General features: G+C 44.3%; 2 protein-coding genes across 2 annotated transcripts in view; both read left to right on the top strand.

Annotated features, from left to right (window-relative positions):
* LOC309568843 (claudin-16-like) overlaps positions 1-21,685 on the top strand; it is a gene marked incomplete at its 3' end in the record, with an annotated part of 113,981 nt that overhangs the window by 37,049 nt on the left and 55,247 nt on the right. The window lies entirely within an intron of this gene.
* On the top strand, positions 710-10,743 carry YBX1 (Y-box binding protein 1). Its single transcript, XM_082273646.1, has 8 exons — positions 710-821; positions 1,910-1,973; positions 5,450-5,483; positions 6,470-6,559; positions 8,862-9,164; positions 9,510-9,595; positions 9,831-10,100; positions 10,393-10,743. Exons 1-7 carry the CDS (start codon positions 725-727, stop codon positions 10,066-10,068), a joined length of 912 nt encoding a protein of 303 aa, XP_082129772.1. The 5' UTR covers positions 710-724; the 3' UTR covers positions 10,069-10,100; positions 10,393-10,743.

Raw genomic sequence — 21,685 nt, 5'->3', positions numbered from 1 at the left:
CATTTTGCATTCGTTGACGCAGTTAGCCAATCAAGCCAACGCCATTCATTGGCAACGTGTCTGAAACGCATGCCTTGCATCGCCCCCTTATCGTGTTATCACCTCACGATAATGACCGTCACTAACACAAGATATCAAAAATAAAAAATGGTGTCATTCTCTTTATTATTTGTGTCTTTTATTGGTGTATTTAATACATGCCATTGAGGAATAGAGGGGAATAAAAATGGTGAGTGTGGATTTGAACTTATCACGTTGTCTTCTCCCTGCCCCCCTCTCTCTTCACCCTTTTAGTATTCAGAGCAGCTCTGGAGCCGTCTGAGGCCATGGTCGAGACTAATGCCCGCCAATCCTCCTGACTGACACCCGTCCCGGCCAATCGCGTCCGTCCGCGAAAACCCTCCCGCCAATCCTGCGGCACCCGGGCGCGCGCCGACCAATGAGACGCCGAGTTTCCGGACTGACTGAACGGCGAGCCAATGGGCGGGCGCGCGAGGCGGGCAGTCTACGAGGATTAACCTGTCTGTCACGTCATCTTGGGCAGTTCGATCGGTAGCGGGAGCGGAGAGCGGACAGCAGGGAGCTCGAAGGCAGCAGCCCCCCACCGCCGGCCTGAGTTACCATCAACACCCGGGGAAGGAACAGCGAGCCACACCGCCGGCCCGAAGTCACCATCTCTGATAGGCAACCAGAAAAATAAAACCAAAATCCCTTAAAAGCCACCATGAGCAGCGACGTGGAAACACAGCAGCAGCCAGCCGCCTTGGAAGACAAGTCCGGCCCGGAACCGGCGGCCACTGTGGGGGAGAAGAAGGTCATCGGTAAGTGTGTCGGGGCGGGAGGGAAGGGGTTAATGGCGGGGCCCGTTACGAGTGCCGCACGCTGTGAGTGAGCGGCGCGCGCCCCCCCCTCTTCTTTCCTCCTCGCGGCCGTGACGTCATCGCTTCCTGTGTCCTCGCAGCATCGGGGCTCTCAAAATGTCCGCCCGTTCCTCGCGGCCTACCCGTCCCCTCCCAGACCCCGCCTCGCTCACCACCCCCCCCCCCCCCCCCCAGCCGCCGTCCTCTGCCCGCACACGTGGAGGCAGTCTGGGGGGTGCACGTCTCATTGCAGGGCCCCGCTTGGATGATGGCGGAGCGGAGGAGCAGCCTAGTAGTTGGCCCGGTGTAGCGTGAGAATTACCTACCCGTGAGAAAAACCTACCCCTCGTCACTTCCGGTTCACGGCACTGTATGGAATGCAGCCGTTACATTAAAACAACTGGGCTGCAATACGAATCATCTCCGCTCCTGTGGCTGTCACTTCCCTGCTCTCGGCAAGTAAATATAAAAGCGGCGGCGGGTGTATGTAAACATAAATCACGGAGACGCCAGCCGCTTTTATATTTACTTGCCGAGAGCAGGGAAGTGACAGCCACATGAGCGGAGATGATTCGTATTGCAACCCCGCTGTTTTATTTAACCGACGCGTGGGTAGGTTTTTTCCACGGTACACCGTCCTATTTCCATACTAGTGCGCATGCGCACTAGTCAGCTCCTCTGTCGTCCCTTTAGGTATCCGGCCCTGTGAGCATGCGCACTGCTGCGCTGCTCAGCTGTTCCTGGCCGGAAGTGACGAGGGGTAGGTAATTCTCACGGGGTAGGTAATTCTCACGGAACACCGGCTCCAGCCACGTGGTGCCTCCGTAGTGCTTTCTAGTGAAGGGATCGGCTCATCCCTCTCCCATAGGCCCCGATTCAACCCGCCTGCATGCTCTTATTTGTTGCCTCTCCCTTATTTAATCAAGGCTTTACTCGGTGGACTTTAGCCCTGATTCGATAAACACAAGGTCACGGGGCCACATGGGCTGATCGGAAATATACCCGGATGTAGTGGCTGAGTTTGTTTATATTTGTTTTTTTCTTTTCAGCAACCAAGGTTTTGGGCACAGTCAAATGGTTTAATGTGCGTAACGGATATGGGTTTATTAACAGGTGAGTGCCTTACATAGAGCTCTGTTCTGATGTACAATGTCTGGCTACCAGGTTTTAGAAAGTGATATTAAATCCAAAATCCTGGATGCAACGTGTTGTATCTTAATCATTTAGATGTGGTGGCTGCCCCCCCCCCCCTGTTCATTTTAATGTGGTGTGGGAATCTGCATGTCTTCCCCCATCTCTTGTTCCAATCACACTGCCCTTGCTCCCCCCCCTGTTCGTTTTAATGTGGTGTGGGAATCTGCATGTCCCCTCCATCTCTTGTCTGTTCTGATGTACAATTTCTGACTACCAGGTTTTAGAAAGCGATACTAACCACTTTACCACCGGAGGATTTTGCTGTCTTACGTCCAGGCCACTTTTTGTGATTCGGCACTGTGCGACTTTAACTGACAATTGCACGGTCGTGCGACGCCGTACCCAAACTAAATTTACGTCTTTTTTTTTTTTTTCTTTCCCACAAACAAAGCTTTCTTTTGGTGGTATTTGATCACCTGTGCGATATTTTTTACTTTTTGCGCTATAAACAAAAAAAAGTGTCAATTTTGAAAAAATATTTTTCAATTTTTTTATATGAAATCCCCCCCCCCCCCCCCCAAAAAAAAAAATGTAAAAATCAAAATTTTTGGATGCAACATGTTGCGTCTTAATCATTTAGATGTGGCTGCTCCCCCTTTCATTTTAATGTGGTGTGGGAATCTGGATTTCTCCCCCCATCTCTTGTTCCAATCGCACTGCCCTTGCTCCCCCCTGTTTTAATGTGTGGGAATCTGCTGCATGTCCCCCCCCCCTCTTGTTCCAGTCGCCCTGCCCTTGCGTTCCTTTGCAGGTCTCAATACATATTAAACACCTCAAACGGTGTCTGCATTGCACAGTGTGCAACAACGCAATAGTTGCTGGGTGTCCCCTAAAAAAAAAAGTACATGCATACCTTTGGTGCGATTTGAGCCCTTTCAAAATGGATGGGCTCAAATCTCGCCACCTTGAATCACGTGCGTTGCACAGGAATGTGTTCTGGTTCCTGTACAATGAACTACATGCAGTTCATAGTGTGAACTGCTTAGGCTTTTATTTTTCCGTGTGATCTGGCACACCTTCACTCTGGATGGAGGACCACAGGGGGCAGCTTTGGACAACTGCTGTCCAAATCTGTGCTCCTTTATCCAGAGTGGAAGTGTGCCAATCAATCGGGGGGGGGGGGGGGGGGGTGGTATATGGACTAGCAGATTTAGTTATGCTAACTCGCCCTGCAGTTACAGCAAACTCTACATTTTGGTATGAAGATTATTCATGACAAAAGCTGACCATTGTAAGTACCACTATCAATGGGCACTCTGGGGTATTTCAATCCTCTCAGACCCCTTTCACACTGGTGCAACCCAAGTCGCACAATTTTGTCTGGACTTGAAGCAATGCTTGTATAGTCTTGGTCTATGGACCTCAAAACGCATCGGTCGCACAGATATGAATGGTACTCATTGGAAATCTTGTCATGTGACTTAACAGTCCCAAGTCGCAGGACAAGATGCATAAGTGTGAATGAGGCCTAACTGCTACAGCTGCAGAGCAGTTTGGGATGGGGAAAATAATGGCTAGATCAGAAGAAAATTGGTCTAAAGAGAACCAATGCAGCCATCACATCTAAGAATTGGTAAGCTGCAATAGGTTAATAATACTGCTTTAAAGGTAAAGATTTATATTGAGTGATGGCTGGTGTCCAAAATCTAATCTGTTACTGAGTGATGTAGCTGCTTTATACTGCTCAGTGTCTTGTATAAATATGGTAAACTGTTGGGGGGGGGTCTGTTCAATTCCTGGATTTTGGTCACATTTTCTTTAAAAAAAAAAAACCCACTAATGTTCAATTTCAGTCTACAAAAGCTTTTACCTCTGTCTTTAGAGCATAGAGCAGGCCTTTGGGTGGACTGCAGACTACTCTGAACAAATGAGTACAGTAATAATATGGGGGGTGCACTGAGCTTCCCTCTGTAACAAATTGTTTGTAAGGACAGACTGTTCTAGTCTACAACTGACAGAGATGTGCCAGCACCATGCAGAGGCTTAATTGTGGTACGCAGAACTCTCCAGCCCTTTCTTACACTTTTCATAGCAGAGAAAAACATCACTAAAGTTTAAAAAAAAATAGGCAACAATATTTTTTAAATTTTGCTTTGTGAATAAGTGCATGTAACCAATAAAACGTAGGTGGTGGCCCAGTTGTCTGCAGAAGTGGACATGCACTTTGAAACAAAGCTGTTAGTACTGCAGTGGGGATGCTTTAATTTCACTCTAACAGTTTGTAAATGTTTTGGAATGGCTTCAAGTTTTCCTCTATGGAAGTGGGATTAGACACATGGAAGCTTTTTTCATTTTCATGTTGCTGAGAAATGTTACAAATAAGGAGTGGCACCAAAATGTTACATGAGGACTTTGTTCCAGGGAAGTTGAGTGTATTGGGGTTAGTATCTCTTCTCACTGTAGTATGGTTTGCTGTTAGTATGTCTCTGTTCTGGAAATGGCTGGGCATGTGATCACCAAGAAACACATGGCCTGAGAATGTAGAAAGGCAAGGCCTTCTAACATTTTTGAGTATTAAAACTCAAATGTCAGCCAATCCCTTTCTATTTTCAGCTTGTTTAAACCTTTAAAGTTGTAATAAACTCCAACTTTTGAACTTGTATCTACAGGTATTCCTATAAGGTTTACCTGTAGGTAGTGAATATCCCTTAAAACTTGCACTGATTAGGAGATATTGACACAGTGACGTCACTGGTGCATACGCTCTGAAGAGACAGTATACTGCGCTGGAGCAGAGGGCTCCTGCATGTATGACATAACGTAGCCCGACCATTCATACATTTGGAGCCTGGAAAGCTGTGACAGTGCAGCACTGGATTGTTTGGGGTACAGGTTAGTCTGTTATAATGTGCTAGTAAGTGGTGCATACTAGTAAATTCTGACCTAAACCTGCAGGTAGAGCCATTGTTTCTGGCAGTTTACTACTACTTTAAATATGAAAGAAGCTGTTTGGTTGCCTTGCATAACTGCACCAGGTTTTTTCACTGGGGTTGATTTGCTAAAACTGGCATGGGTAAAATCTGGTGCAGCTCTGCGCAGAAACCAATCAGATTCCAGGTATACGTTTGTCAGAACTTAAATTTCAACAAGCTAAGTTGAAAACTGATTGGCTACCATACACAACTGCACCAGATCTGTTTCCAATTTTAGCTTATTGAATACATACACCCTACAAGCTGGCTGGTTTCTGTGCCGAACTGCATCAGATTTTGTGCATTCCAGTTTTAGTAAACAAACCCTGCTGTGAATGAGTAGATTTAATGTTAAGATTTACATTTTATTCTAAAGTTTGATATTTGCTGCAGCATTTTCTTAATCTAACAAATTGGGTAACACTAGGATAAAACCATAAATTAACTGTCTGTAAAACTGATCTGTGAATCTTTACATTCTAGGAATGACACCAAGGAAGATGTCTTTGTACACCAGGTAAGATGACTTTGCTTAGTATGTTTTCCTTGCCTGCTGCCAAAATTTTAAATTGGTGATCTGATTATACTAAAATATACATGCCTCTAGTTGTGTGGGTTTTTGTTTGTTTTGCACTTCGACTGGGTATGTAAGGTAACATTGCCAGCATTAATAGGATGTGTTGAAAAGAGAATATCATCATATGTGCCATTATTCATGACAGTCTTAGTGCCTGTAGGTTAGTGGTTGGTACTGTAGTTGTCACTACTTAAAAAAAAAAAAAAAAAAAAAAAAAAAAAAAAACTAGCTTGCGTTTAAACATTACAAAACTGGCAAATATTTGCAGGTGTTGGTAGAAATGTGTGGTGTGGGGGTTTTTCCCTCTTCTAACTCCCCCCCCCCCCCCCTCCCCCAATCTGTCTGAGCTTTCAGAACCTGCACACAAATGTTTAAACCAGATGCATACACAGCAGTATTAAACTTTTAGGGTTATGCCTCGTAAACACGTGCAGATTGTCGGCCGAACGATTGGCCGTCTTTTGTCCAGTGCTGTCGTGTCTGTTGAAAACTGCCAGACTGCACACGAATATTGTTGGCCAACAGCCGACTGCAGAAGTGATGTCATGTGATGGTTAACTTTCCTTGTCTTTTTTTTTTTTTTTCTTTTCTGAGCATGCCCAGTCTTGCAAATCTGCTGTCTGTCGGCCGAATTCTGTACTGACTGAGGAACAATCGGCCGTTCTGGTGTCGGCATACAAAAATTTTAATGCTTGCACGACAGATTCTGTTCGGCCGAAAGTGCGCTGTTGGAAGCATCATACTAACAAGCCTACAATCGGTCGTCGGCCGACAATCTGCACGTGTGTACGGGGCATTAGTGTTTGTCTTATTTCACCCAAGAGCTGTACGAGTGCCATTTGGCTACCACGTCAGCACTTTAACCATACAAATGCCTTAACTCTTAACAAGCAAGTGTGTGTGTTGACTAATTTGTGTCTTTTCAGACTGCCATTAAGAAGAACAATCCAAGGAAGTATCTTCGCAGTGTGGGAGATGGAGAAACAGTAGAATTTGATGTAGTGGAGGGAGAAAAGGTTAGTCTTCAAACTTGTTTTGCTGCAATACTAGTATTGTATAATTTTTCTAATTGGGTCCCACAACTTTAAACCTTTTCATCAAAGTATGGCAATCAGGTTGACTGGCAGCCTCCATGAGGCTTAAAACAGTCGATGCTGCTCTGTACAGAGGATCCAGTATTTACCGCATGTGAGTGTATTGCTATAAATTTATAAATTGCGAGGTGTAGACTTGCAGTGTCCTATGAAGTCTTCTCTGAATAAAGCCCTGTCGCATGACCTTTGCCATTTTCGCTCATTTTCTCCTCCCTGCAATTGTTAGACTGGGCCTCACTTTGGAATCCTGAAGTGAGCAGTATAGCACATTTTATAGCTCAACACTGATTTATATGTGCCGGTAGCTATGGCATGGCCACGGGTAATGCCCATATGTCTGCAAAAGAGAACTGGAGCACTCTAGAAAGCTTGCACAGTCATTGCTGACTTTTTTTCTAAGTGCTTGTTGCCTGACCGTCACGTCAACCAGTAGTTTTTTTGCTGACCTCGAAAGTATATATGGGCATTCTAAGCTACTATCTTGCGCTGTGGTGGTTTTTATTTGTTTTTTGGAGAGGTTGGAACTGTGTTTTCCCTGTTCCAGAAGGTGCTTCTAAGTGCAGTATGTATTCGGTTAATACTTCCAAGATCTTTGAAACCGGCATGGTGATATTCTGTCCTACACCTCTAGGGGTAGAGCTGACCAGCAGCTGTGACAGAAGTGAGGGGGCAAGATGCCACCTGGCTTCTGGAACCACGCTGGACCAGAAGTGGGGATTAATGCATTTCGGAGAATGCGTGGATTGCTCTGTTTGGTGGCCATACACGATACAAAAAATCGGCTAAAATTCGGTCACTTGGACAGGCTTTGTTTTTCAGCCAGTTAATGGGCATGACTAATCGGTTGCGAGGTTTTTGAGCCAAAAAAAACGACACGTTTGGAAACTTTCTGCCCAACGATAAATTGAAAGGTTAATGCTTTTTTCATCCAAACTTGGCACTAGGTATGTTAAAGAAACGAAAAAACGGGATTTATGTCCATTGAACACTTATTCATCATTACATTATGGCTCGATCATTTGCTCTCTGTATTCGTTTTTTCGTTTAGTGTATGGCCAGCATTAGTCAGACCCAGTCTGACAAAGGTGGGATCTGCACATGCTGTGAAACTATTACAACCAGTGTGGTTCTTGAAGCCGGGGTGGCCATCTTGCTGGTTGGCTCTACCCTAGAGGTGTAGGATATATATCGGGATACTATCAGCATGCTTGTTTGATCAATAGTGTAAGTTTACCAGTTTTATGCAATACTGCACTTGGAAGCATCTTGTCTCCCTTCTTTTTTTAGTGACTGCTGTTTCCCCTCCCTTCTCTATGTCGAATGAGCAGATATTTCCAACCATTTAAATTTTTTTCAATCTTTGGTAAAAGTAATGAGATGGTTTTGTTTGTCAGATTTCTTCTAGGCTTGTAAATCTGTACCTGAAAACTAAGATTTGAGGGCTATCTGATTTTAGAAACAATATAATTTTTTTTTTTTTTTTTTTTTTTTTTTAATGATCAAAGTGCGGATCAGATATGTTTATATACTGTCAAGTTTGTACCCATCTAAGCATTTAGATGTAGTTGGGTTTTAAAGCGTTAGGGTAACAAACATTTCATATTCCTGATGTTGCTGCTGAACAATGTACTTGTATGTGTATTGCTTCTTTGTGTGTGAAATCCCTTGTGTACTGCCAAGGCCCCCCGCTTTCCTTTATTTGACCACCACTAGAAACGCATGCTTCCAGCGTAGTCTGTTCTCTAGCTATGCTACTCTTCCAATGATCAGTCTTGTCCTGGCATGCCCCCTCCCCTTTGTACAGCCTTTCACTGCCATGCTCAGTGTTGCTGCCTCTCCCACCCAGTTATGCACATGGTTTCACAAGATTATCATTTGCAGAGGGCCAAGCTGCTTGCTCCGTCAACTGATGCAGACAGGATGGCTTGGGAGCAAGCACGCACAGGTGCACCAGTGGAAAGCGGCTTTCCATGGGGGCACTTGCTGAAGAGGGAGGATCAGGGCTGCTTTGTGCAAAACAATGCATAGAGCAGGTAAGTAACATGTATGTTGGAGAAAATGAGCCTTTACTAAGAATACAGTCAGCACACTGTATGACACAAGATTATGCTTTGTGTATCCAGGTTGCTCGAAATGAGAATTGTTTCTTGCGAAACCTAGACATGCTTTTTAGATGGAATATTGTATTCCTGTAAATGCATATGGGCTTTTTTTTTCTCTACAGGGTGCAGAGGCAGCTAATGTAACTGGTCCTGGTGGAGTTCCAGTCCAAGGCAGCAAATATGCAGCAGATCGCAATTACAGGCGCTTTCCACGTCGTAGAGGTCCTCCACGCAATTACCAGCAAAACTACCAAAATGAGGGAGGAGAAAAGCCAGAAGTAACTGAAGGAGCACCAGAGGGAGAGGGTGCTAATCAACAACGCCCTTTCCGGAGGCGTCGATACCCACCATACTACTACAGGAGACCGTATGGGCGAAGACCACAGTATTCAAACCCCCCACCACCGCAGGGGGAAGGTGCAGAGGTAAGATTTGTACTTCACCTACTAGGTGCAGTTTTCACACTTTTATGGTGTCGCTAGCAGACTTTCATTATGGTTTTGCTATCTGACGAAGTGAAAATATTTGTGGCAGAAATGGACTTCGCTTTCTGTAATCTGCTGCACAGTAGTTAGAAAGACAGCAGGCTTAGCAATTTGGCTCAATGAACTTCATAGTAATGTCTGTAAATCAGAGACAGGCTTACAGAAGAATGAATATCGCCTTTAACATTGGATGCAAAACTAATGGAGAGCGCTGTCATTCTGGCTATATGTAGTGTGGCATTGGTTTCTGTAGACCTAAACCCATTTTCTTATTTACCCCCACAGGGATCAGACCAAGGTAATGGGGACCAAGCCAGACCAGTGCGACAGCAGAATAATATGTACAGAGGATTTAGACCAAGATTCCGCAGGTAATTCTATGCAGTTACCTTGTTCTATCTTCCATAGATCACATGTGGTAACTAACTTGTTTTATGTTGACTTGGTGTCTAGTTTTTGTAGCATGTTTAATTTAATGTACAAAGTGTTGCATTTTTTGGGGGGGGGGGGGGGGCACAGCTTTAATGGCCCCACAGAGCACATTTTCCATTGCAGAAAGACTGTTGGTGAGCTAGTTTTGATTCTTGAGTTTACTATCTTGTTCAGGGGACCACCTCGTCAGCGACAGCCCAGGGAAGATGAAAATGAGGAAGACAAAGAAAATCAGGGTGAAGGAACCCAGAGTCAGCAACCACCTCAACGCCGGTACCGCCGTAATTTCAACTACAGACGCAGACGCCCAGAAAACCCTAATAAACCACAAGATGGTAAAGAGACCAAGGCAGCCGAAACATCAGCAGAAAACACGTCCGCTCCCGAGGCTGAGCAGGGCGGGGCTGAGTAAAATACCGGCTTACCACCTCTACCACCATCCGGGTTAGTGTCCAGATGAATGCAGTTGCCACTTTGTATACAGGAAACTAGAGTTTTTAAGACTTTAATAAATTAAATTGTTGAATAGGGACTTTTTTTCTTTTTCAGAGCTTAGCATGGCAGGTGGTGATAAACCTAGCTTGTTTTCAGGGCTATTTGACAAATGCTTGGTAAAACTTGAACTTATCACAAATGTTCCATGCCATTTTAATTTTTTCCAACCTCTTGAAAGTTTTTAAGGTTACACTTTTTTAAAATTTGCTTGGATTTTAAGCAACTTGTGTTTTTCTTGCAGTTTTGTCATCATAAAGTCAAGATTGAAAATTCCAGCAATAAGAAATTGAACAAAGAATCGGAACTGAAGACCTTAAGTGCTTGCTTTTTGCTGTTGACCAGATAATGTCCTCCTGCATGATTTCTTGCAGGGACGGGGTTTTATTTTTTATCTAAAGTCTCCTTTTGGGAATGAGAATTTTTTAAAAACATATTTTTTCGCAATCTACCTGTAAAAGGTTTTTAAATTGTTTCTTATCTGGTCAAACCAAGGATTTTTAAGAACCTCATTTTTAATTTGTAATAAACGTACACCTGATTTTTTTCAAACGTCAACAAATTGCAAGCATCTGTTAATAAAGGTCTGAACATAGCCTTGTGTCACTGGTTGTTTGTGTAGGCGTTTCTAATTGAGCACAGTTTTATACATCGGCTAAAACTTTGTTTTGTTAAATTCAAAGTGCTAATCCTCTGGCAGCATTCTAGTTTTCACACATTATACCTGCAAAACTGCTCAGCTCACCTGAAAAGACGAAACGGTAGGGGGGACCTTATCAAACCTGTTGCAATGCTAAACAGGAGTAGTCATGAGTATTAAGACTTATTACAAGGTTACAGCCTAATGGGCCATACACACTATAAGATTTTCTGAAGACTTTTTCCTTTAGACTTACCAAAACCATATATGAGGTCAAACCTAAACACTTTCAATTTGTATGCAATCTGGCAGGCCCTTTGCACTACATAGAAAAGGTAAATCTGAAGGAAATCTAACCACAAAAGTTGGATAGTGTGTATCCAGCTTAAGGCATAAATTCTGCTTTTGGCTGCTTTAAAGTATATGAAACATTACCTTGTATAACCCGCTCAGTTTAAAATTTAAATGAAAGACAATGTATGTGGAGAGAATTGAGTTTGTGGTGGTCACGATCTCTTCTCGTGAAAAAGGGGCTTGGAGAGGTGGGGGGTAAAACAGAAGTAAATTTATCTGCCCGGGGGGCGGCTGGCTGTATTAGTCTGAATTTTAAGGACAGCCTATTGAATGGTAGCCTTAGGTTGGCAATAATCAAGTGACATCAATAGTCACAAAGCCAAGGTGTTTGTGTATTCTTGAAGCTACAGATCAGTCGGCCTAATTAATACAATTTTAAACCATTGCAAAGGGGGGAAAACTTCCATATCCAGTCATTTGTGTGGGGGGTTTTTCCCCCTCAGATCTTTGGCGGAACCCAATGGCAAAGATTTAGATATTGGGGAACTCTAAAATGTTCACACCTACAGCCTGCCAAACATTGATGTGATCAGCAAGCTGTTCTAACTTTATTGCAAACCAAATTGAACCAATATTAAAACCTACCTGTTTAAAATAAGACCCGCAAACCTTTTTTTTTTTTTTTTTTTATATCTTCTGTACAGATGCTAAATTCTGTGTCCAACTTGAGATGAGCAGTGTATAGTGGGTCAGCAAAACAAGGTACAAGGGGTTCAGGTGGGCACATTACATTAGCAGAGGGTTCCTTCATATTCAGTACATGGCAGGGAAGCAGCTGTGATGGTACACTTCTATCAGTGTTCCCTGACAGTCCATCCTAGGTTATCATACAAGCACCTTGAATGGACAGGAGGGGCTGGTGGGGGAACAGTGTACCACAGCAAACAGCCACTTCCCTGCTGCATGTGTTGACAAATCAAACAAATGCAGAGATTTCCAGTCACAACTTACCAACCAGCCAGTGACCAACCGAATTGACCTGTCTAACAGTATGCGTTTTAAAAACAGGGGTCTGGTTGCACACATTTGCAAATACATGTGTTGACAAATGGGAATGTTCTCTACTTGGTGAGAAACCCTTCTGAGGTGAGCTGTAGTTTGGCTAGAGGGATGTGTGTGTGGATTTTGTTAAGGCTTTTAATACCGTACCCCACGATCTACAAATTAAGGCCCTTTGGCATTGATGACATGGTATGTAACTGGATAGTAAATGGTTGCAGAAGTGTCGGGTGGTTAACCACTTGCTTACTGGGCACTCACCCCTCTTCCTGCCCAGGCCAATTCTCAGGGCTGTTGAACTTTTTTTTTTTTTTTTTTTACAAAGGTAATCTCCTTGGCTTACGATGCTGCTGCACTGAGGCAGCCCTGGTTGACACGGTTTGGGCTGCACTGATTAGCTGTAGTTTTTCTTTTGTTCAATGATTGACTCAACTCCTGATTCTTAACCATTGAGTTATACTGCCCCCTACAGGTAGGACACGGCAGGAAAAAGCTTGTACACCTGTGGGCAGTCCCTGGGGGTATACATCCACACAGCTATAGGCAGCCAAGTGTTGCTGGGATCCCTGGTCCTGGCAATTTTTCAATTTTTTAAATTAAATGGGGTTTTCCTATCTTTGTAGATCCTCACGGGAACAAAACAATCAACTGCTAGGCGATGGACTGGATTATTCAGATCCCGAGGGTCCCCCCTGTCTGGCTATTGAGCATGCACAGGCTTCCGTTCTGTGCTAGGTCAACTGTGACCTAGCCCCACTGAACGGGGGCTGGTCTGAGTCAAACGTCTGGCGAGGGCACATACGGCCTTAGTTACAGCATTCCTCCTGGCCGACAACCACCCACATCCTGATGGGAGTGGTGCCCACCCTGTTCTGGTAAGTAGCTGTCCCCCCTCTACCCCTGGAGGGTTTTTGGGGTGGATGTGGGACCCCCCCCCCCCCCAAGTCTCCCACCCTTAAAAAATTTAGTGGTCACTGTGGGTCATCAGGGCGGGCAGCCCCAGTGAGCCTGGCTGGGATGAGTGCACTTGCGGCTGGATGTCCACACAAATGGAGGCCCCCGGCCAGCTTTGCATCTCCCTTGGAGGGTTGGCGTGGGGGCGGTTTTATTTTTGATGGCAACCATGGTGCCATTATGGAGGGCACCTACCCCTTTTAGTGCTGCAAGACAATCGGGATACCCTTGCCTGCGGGTGACCCTCTTAAGAAGTTTGTTTTGTTCGTTTTTTTTTTTGCAGATCGCAGTCTGAGGCTCTCCCCTGATGTTTTCTGGGTGACCTTAGTATTAGGGATCAACTTTTTTATTTCGGGAAAGTGCTGTAGTGATGCCTGCAGCTAGAGGCATCACCACCCCAGTACCGGCGTTCATAATCAACGGTTGGCATCTTTTAAAGACAACCGATGCAGCTGAGAAGCTGCTCGGCTGTCATTACAAGGAGCAGGAGGGGACGTTCTGCATGGCCGCTGTAGAGAAGACCCGATCAAAGCCGCATAGATGTGGGCAATTCTTGGCTCCAGAGGCTTTTTTTGTTCCCCAAGAGATAAAAGTCCTTCAGGGCCTCCCAAGAGGACCTGGTCTGGCAAGCCACGAGGGGTTAGGCTGCGGACAAAGCTTTCTCTGCATAAAGGGGCTCCCACATCTGTATCTGGGGTGGGGGGTAATCTTCCCTGATTTCTTTGACCTCTCGCTGGTTAAGTGGGTCCTCAAAGTAATTTTGGTCTGGCTACAAGGTCGAGTTTTGATCTTTTCCTCCGGAAAGGTTCTTCCCTTGTAACCTGCACTTGTGCCCAGATCTCTTAGGGGTCACTTTGGGGCAGTGCAAGACTTGTTACTTCATGGGGTGAGCATCCTGGTTTTGGAGTGTTTTCAGGGGTTTTACTCAAACCTTTTACCTTTTCTTCCTTCCAGGGAACTGTTTTATTTTCAATTCTAGACCTCAAGATGCTAAACTGCTTTGTGCGGGTACAGAAGTTCCGAATGGGAGTCCATTCTGCACGGTAGTGGTGTCCCTACATCTGGGGGTTTTTCTCGCTTCTATGGCCTTTAAGGAAGCTTACCTTTACATTCCAATATGCGCCGGTCACTAGCGCTTCCTCTGCTTTGCCATGGGCGAGGACCATTATCAGTTTGTGGCGTTTACCTTTTTCTGCTCCTCGGGTCTTCACAAAGTGTTGGTCCCGGTGCTAGCATTGTTGTGTCAGCCGGAGGATTGTGGTACTGAGGTACCTGCACGATCTTCTGCAAGCAGAGTCTATGATCTTTGAGGGAGTTCAGTTGGATTCTGAACCTTCAGAAGTCTGCTCTGGTTCACAAAATCTGGGTGGATTCGGCCTTAGCCAGTGTTGCTTCCTCTGGGAAAAACTCCAGAAATTGCAGGAGGCAATTCAACTTCTGTTGGCCAGCAGATGGTTATCCCTCCGGGCTTGCATGCGGGTATTGGGCCTAAAGGTGTCTACCTTCAAGACATTTCCGTTTACACAGTTCCACATGAGATCTCTGCAAAGATTCTGGTGAAATGGGACAAGAATCCAGTCTAGAGGTGGCTTCATTCCCTGGCACTTCAACAGAATACTCTGTGCAGGATCAAGGCAGCAAAGGGATTTTGGTCTTTCTGGTGGCTCCAGACTGGCCACGCCGATCTGGTACGACTGGTCACCGATGCTCCTTGGAGACTAAAGATCTGCGGTCTCAATGACCAATCTTCCATCCTGCCTTGCAGTCGCTGGTTTTAACGGCTTGGCTGTTGAAAGCCAGGTGCTGAAGGAAAGAGGTTTGTCTAAATCGGTGATTCCTACGCTGTTAAAGAAAATCTACCATTGTATTTAGAAGACGTATGTTGCGTGGTGAGTCTTTTGGGGTTCTCCCTCACTCCTTTTCGGTTCCTCTAATTGTTGGTGGTGCAGCGCCTGGCCTTGAGTACCATCAAGGACTAGGTTTTGGTCCTGGTGGTTATTTCATCGTCCATTTGCCACACCACACTTTCCTTGGTGCGTGCCTTTATCCAGGGAGCTAGACACTTGGTTCCTCCAGTGTGGTCTCCCATTACCGCTGTGGGTCCTTCAATTGGTGTCAGTTATCCATGAATCTCCCTTTGAAAATATCTGAAAGGTTCTCCTGCTTACGTTCCCAGAAGATGGTCTTTTTGATTGCGATTACTTCTGCGTGCAGGGTGTCGGAGCTGGTAGCTTTGTCTAGATCACCTTAACTCTTGGTTTGCAGAGCTAATAAGGTGGCTCTTGGTCCCTGTCAGTGGTTCCTTCCAATTGTCGTCTATCTTCATTCAAATGGAAATCCATGTGTTGCCGTTCATGTCCCAGGCCTAAACATCCTAAGGAAATTGTTAAAAGCGAAGTCTTGAGAGACAAGGGTCTCCCGAATGCTGTCACTCCTACCTTACTCAAGGCTCTGAAAGCTACCTCTTGAAAAATTTATCATTGCACCTGGAAGGTGTATTTTGCCTGGTGTGAGTCGCAAGGGTTTCCTCCCCGCTCCTTTTCGGTGACGAGGATTTTGGTCTTCCTGGAGGAAGGTGTGGATCAGCGTTTGGCGCTGACCACGATAAAAGTTTAGTTGTTGGCCTTAGCCATTTTCTAGTGTCCCTTGGCGACTAATTCCTTGATTCGCACCTTTTATTCAAGGGGTGCAGCATCCACCTCAATGAAGATGTGTTGCCTTCGCTTTGTGCGAAGCCCAAGCATCCCAAGGAATTTGCATTGCATTCCTTGGATATGGTTCGGGCGGTAAGGGTTTACCTATCTGCCACGGAGTCTTTTAGAAAGTCTGGTTCCCTGTTTGTCTTTCCTGAGGGACCTCGGAAGGGTTCGGCTGCATCCGCGGCAACCATTTCTAAATGGATCAGACAGATTGTTCAGGCCTATTCGAACGAGGGTCAGGTTCCTTTTTTTTCTGTAAAGGCACATTCTACTAGAGCTGTCAGTGCCTCTTGGGCGTTTCGTTAGGCTTCTGTGGCTCAGGTGTGCAAAGCGGCGACCTGGTCATCCGTGCACACTTTCACAAAATTGATGTGATGGCATCCTTGGATGCTTCCTTTGGCCGCAAGGTTTTGAGTACGGCGGTTGTTTGAAGAGACGTGTTTTTTCTGTCTCTTCCTAGGGTGTTTTTCTTGTTCTGGGTTAGGTCCTGTTTGAGCTTTGTTGGCTTAGTTGTTTTTGCTGGCCTATATAATTGCCTTTTCGGTAGGTTGCATCTTCCCACCCGCACTGCTTTGGGACGTCCCACTCCTGAAGGCTGTATGAGGGGCTGTGACTGTCGGAGGACATAAGAGAAAATAGTGTGTGAGAGAGAGAAAGAGTGCAAGAACTTACCGTAAAACTCTTCTCTGAGTCCTCTGACAGTCGCAGCCCCCCACCCCTCTGGTTTTTTGGATATTGGGGTTATTGCCTTTCTGTACTGCTTGCTACAAAACTGAAGGACAGCCGTAACTGGATCAGGATAATGGCTGAAGGATGCCCCCCTGGAGGTGTGCTTAAGTGTAGAAAGTTTTTTTTATTAACATTTAAAACTGCCTAGCTTGCTCCTGCAGAGGGTGCCATTACCCACTCGTGAAGGCTGTATGAGAGGCTGTGACTGTCCCTCAGAAAATAGTTTTACAGTAAGTTCTTACAAAAACTTTCTTTGCTATTTTTTTTTTCCCCACGAAAGTGAAGTTACTCTTTTAATGGCTATATATATATATATATATATATATATATATATATATATATATATATATATATATATAAAGTGTGTATGTATGTCTTGAGTTGTGACCAGGGCGCTACCCTGCAACCAGTTTTAACTTGTTAATAAAAAAAATTAGGAAGTTGGAATATCAGTATTTTGATGATACAAAACAAAGCATGGCAATAACTTCACAAGAGGAAATGGCAACTTTACAAGTAGACCTAGTAAAATAGAGATGGGCAGATGAGGTTTTATGTAGAAAAATGTAAAGTAATGCACTTGCAAGCTAAACATATGAGTGCAAATTACTTGGGAGAGGATGAAACTTTTGGGGCAATCAAGGATGGGAAAAGGATCAGGGGGTCCTAGTAGATCAGACTCAATACTATGAAGGGCAGGACGCAGAGCAGACCCTTGAACTGAGCGATCAGCGGTCATTGATTGCTCAGTCCTGGGGTGTAGAGCCGATGAGGGACATCAGAACAATGCTACAACCTGTCAAGGTCTGGGTTTTTTTAACCCCTTCCTGCTGACAACGCAAGGGGTTTTACCGGAATGATGCCTGCAGCTAAGATGCATCACCCGGTACAGTTTTTTTTTTTTTTTTTTAGAGCCCATGGTAGGATTTCTTATTTTACCAACTGATGTAGGTAAGCAGACACTCAGGCTATTACAGGCGGCAGAAGGGGACGTGTCCCCCCTCTAAAACTGGATTTGGCTTAGATCGGCTCTCCGATGTAGAAATCCAAAAGCGATGTCATGACATCACTTCCGTTTATTGGAGCCTTTAAGGCGCCAGATTAAAAAAAAAAAAAAAAAACCCAGATCCCTCCATAAAGAGTACCTGTCACAAGGGATGTTTACATTCCTTTTGACAGCAAAAATGATCCCAAAAAAATTTAAAGGGACAGTGTAAAAATAAAACGGGGGAGGGGAATTTAAAGCGCCCCGTCCCTCCGTGCTCGTGCGCAGAAGTGAATGCATACATAAATTGTGGCCGCATATGAAAATGGTGTTCAAAGCACACAAGGTATCACTGTGATCCTTAGACAAGACCTCCTCTATCTCTAAATCAGTAACAATTAAAATTTTTAAAGAGTTGCCTATGGAGATTTTTAAGTGCTGTAGTTTGTCATAATTTCACGAGTGTGCGCATTTTTAAAGCGTAACATGTTGATTATCTATTTGCTCGGCATAACATCTTTCACATCAGTGGCGGCCCGTCCATTGGGGGCACAGGGGTGCCGTTCCCCCCCCCCCCCATCCATGCGTTCGGGCCCCTAATCTACATGCAGAGGGCTGAGCTAATGGATTCCAATAGGGGATTTTTTTTTTTTTATTGAAGCACGTGATTAGAGTCAGAGTCTCTAATAGGCTTCAAAAAAGGGGGGGCTTGGGGCACTGAGCCCACCCAGTTGTTTGACAATAGCGAATGAATATTCGCCATTATCACACTAATTCTCCTCCCAGCCAATCAGGAAGGGGGTCGTGAGACTCCTTTCCTGATTGGCTGAAAAGAAGCGATTTTACTGGCCAGGAAGAGGGAGGAGACTCGCAGCCGCTCGTGGAAGGAGCAGGAGGGAGGGATGGTAGATTTGATTGCCGGCCGGTGGCCCTTCCCGCAAGTACCGTGTGACAAAATATTGCACCGCTCGCCTTTTTAATCTCTAGGGTTGCTGTTAAAAAAAAAATATATAATGTTTGTGGGTTCTAAGTAATTTTCTAGCAAGAAAATACTGATTTTAACTTATAAGCAACAAATGTCAGAAAAAGGCTTAGGGATAAATGGGTTAAATCTGCACTTCCCTTTTTAAAAGGGGATGTGACAGTGACATACAAATCCTTAAATAGTGAATTAATGGTAGCATTGGGAGGAAACTGTTTAATCTTGTGTAGCCATTTTTTATTTTACACACACAACAAACCACTTCCGGACCGCCGTCGTGTATTTACGTCGCTACTTTGACGGTAGATACCGGGGTTATGGCAGCAGTTAGCTGCCATAACCCCGGTACTTCTATACGCAGGCGGTGGTCCTCTTTCACATAAAAGTGGTCCCAGCGGCGGATTTGCTGTGGGATCACTTTTATGGTCCTGTCATGCTTATTTCTATTACAAGGGATTTTTACATTCCTTGTAATAGGAATAAAAGTGACCACATTTTTTTTTTTTTTTTTTTAAGGGACAGTCTAAAAATAAAAGGTGGAAAAAAAAATAAAAATTTAAAGCGCTCCCGTCCCTCCGAGCTCGCGTGCAGAAGCGAACGCATACGCAAGTAGCGCCCACATATGAAAACGCTGTTCAAATCACACATGTGGGGTATCGCTGCGATCATTAGAGCGAGAGCAATCATTATAGGCCTAGATCTTCTCTAACTCTAAACTAGTAACCTGTAGAAATTCTTAAAGCTTCGCCTATGGAGATTTGTAAGTACCAATGTTTGTCGGCATTCCACGAGCGTGCACAATTTTGAAGCATGACATGTTGGGTATCTATTTACTCTGCGTAACATTCTTTCACATTTTAGAAAAAATTGGGCTAACTTTACAGTTTTCTTATTTTTTCATTCAAAAAAGTGTATTTTTTCCAAAAAAATTGCATTTGTAAGACTGCTGCGTAAATACGGTGTGAGATAAAGTATTGCAACAATCTCCGTTTTATTCTCTAAGTTCTCTGCTTGGGGGTTCTAAAATAATTTTCTAGCAAAAAGTACTGATTTTAACTTGTAAACAACATGTGTTAGAAATAGGCTTAGTCTTTAAATGGTTAAACTGCATAATGGGCTCTTTACACTTAGAGCGGTGAGGATGTGGAATTCCCTTCCACAGTTGGTGGTGTCAGCAAAGAGTGGAGATAGGTTCAAAACAACTTCTTAACAAGCACAATGTACAGGGGTGTGGAAAACAGTGGCCGTGCACACATTCTCAGGTTGAACTGGGTCGATCGTTGTCTTTATTCAACCTTGTTAGGAATGGGTAAACTGAGCTGTTCCTTGAGGACTTAAAGCGGAGTTCCGCCTCCCCCTCCAAAAATTAAGTCAGCAGCTATACATACTGTAGCTGCTGACTTAATATTAGGACACTTATCTGTCCTGGAGTCCAGCGATGTCGGCACCGCAGGCGATGTTTCCATCGGCTGTCGGGTGCTGCTGCCGCCACCTTTGCCGGTAAGGGAACCCGGCAGTGAAGCCTTGCGGCTTTATGGGCAGGTCCTTACTGCGCGAAGTGCGCTGCGCATTCCTACTGGCTTGGAGGAGGGGGCCGAGCTTCCGAGGGACGGCGCCTTATCCCAGAAGTTGGGAAGGGTACATGTCAAAAACGGGTATTCCCCCTCCCCAAAAGGCGCTAAATGTGGCACCGGGGGGGGGGATATGAACAAAAAAGAGCAGAAGTTCCACTTTTGGGTGGAACTCTGCTTTAAGATCTTTTGTGATCGCAGTAAGTACACTGCTCTTTGTAATGGACATGGAACAGTATGGTCCCTGGTTTGGCCAGTAGTTCTTTGCTTCAACTAAAGGCAAAACTTTTATTTTTTTTATTTTGATTAGAATAAGGGAGGGTTATAACCCCTGTAAAGTTTACTTTTGCCATCTGTGTCCTATAAGGGGGATTTCCCTTCACTTTGTCCAGTAACCAAAATAGGAAGCAAGGGGGGAAAAACCCTCTAAAGTGATTTAATTCCTGGTTGTCGCCATAATGTGTCCCCATTGGAAGATATCCCTACTGTTCCTATGTTTGCGGCTAACCACAAATTTTGAATTTTTTTTTTTTCACTTTAGGTGAAAAGAGCAAAAGTAGTGAGAAGCAAATTGCCTTTCTCTCTCCTGGTTTTCAAATATGTGTACTTTATGTTTTGATTCTTATCAAAAACATGTCTGCAAAATCATATTAGACTGAATCTGGTGTATCATTGCAAAATTCTTACTGGCTTGTTAGCTGTAAAATCTGTGGTGCTAGACACAAGTTCCCATTTAAAATCTGCTTAAATTGGTCCACGAATAGCTGTCAATAGACAGTCTGAAGCATGTGCTGTATTATGCTGATCTTGGATCCCTGCTTACGTTCTCAAAGAAGATAATCACATTACTCCGATACATATTAGTCCTTCCTTACAAATGCATAAACTTCTGCTCCCTCTTAAGAATGGTATGACTCTATGTATATGTCCAGTCAAAGTTTTTCTATTATAGTAATTGTACACACGAATGGAAAGATGTAAGAGAAATTTAGTACACAGGAGATCATAGAAGCTATAAAGAAGATGAAGAAACACCCGTCCCTGAAAATGAATGGGCCATCAAATAAAAGAAAATACAGGAAAATGATAAAGAAGCAGTTTGGAGAGTTATGATGATCCTGATGCTTTAAATCACCAAGGGACTTGATAGGATGTGAAGGCCTTGCAAAAAAAAAAAGATCATTACAATAGGCATGATCTAAACATGCAAAGATTATTAAAAAAAAAAAAAAAAGAGTTGGGGGACTGAAGAAACCCCCAGGGGAAGGATGCCCTGATCTGCTGGGACAACAAGCTTATACATAGGACTCCAAATAGGCATCCACATCCCCATACTCTCCTTCCAGTAGTAGTGATGTTTAGAAGGACGGAAATCAGTCATCTAGATATTGCATACAAGGTACAGGAATCAAGTCAATAGTGAGACAAAAGGGGTTTGATAGGCCCTGGTTGTCTGGAAGTAGGTCTACTAGCATGCCCAAGGAGCTGTAAATCTAGAGTTTTTCTCGGGAGATGTAAATTTGTTTTTCCATCTCAACAATACTGCAATTTTACAGATCCTTTCTCATGGAGGGGACATCTTCAATGTCTTGGAACTCAAAATTTTGCAGCAAGCACACCAGAG

The sequence above is a fragment of the Pelophylax lessonae genome, assembly GCF_965119305.1.
Source record: "Pelophylax lessonae genome assembly, chromosome: 12".
Classification (NCBI taxonomy): domain Eukaryota; kingdom Metazoa; phylum Chordata; class Amphibia; order Anura; family Ranidae; genus Pelophylax; species Pelophylax lessonae.
The sequence above is the reverse complement of the archived record's forward strand: the minus strand, read 5'-3'. Positions and strand labels throughout refer to the sequence as shown.

Bases quoted from the DNA above. Each gene is read 5' to 3' on its own strand.
- YBX1 (XM_082273646.1), top strand. From the start codon at position 725: ATGAGCAGCGACGTGGAAACACAGCAGCAGCCAGCCGCCTTGGAAGAC. The intron at 9,165-9,509 runs GTAAGATTTGTA...TTACCCCCACAG, and splicing joins CGCAGGGGGAAGGTGCAGAG to GGATCAGACCAAGGTAATGG. The intron at 9,596-9,830 runs GTAATTCTATGC...TATCTTGTTCAG, and splicing joins TTTAGACCAAGATTCCGCAG to GGGACCACCTCGTCAGCGAC.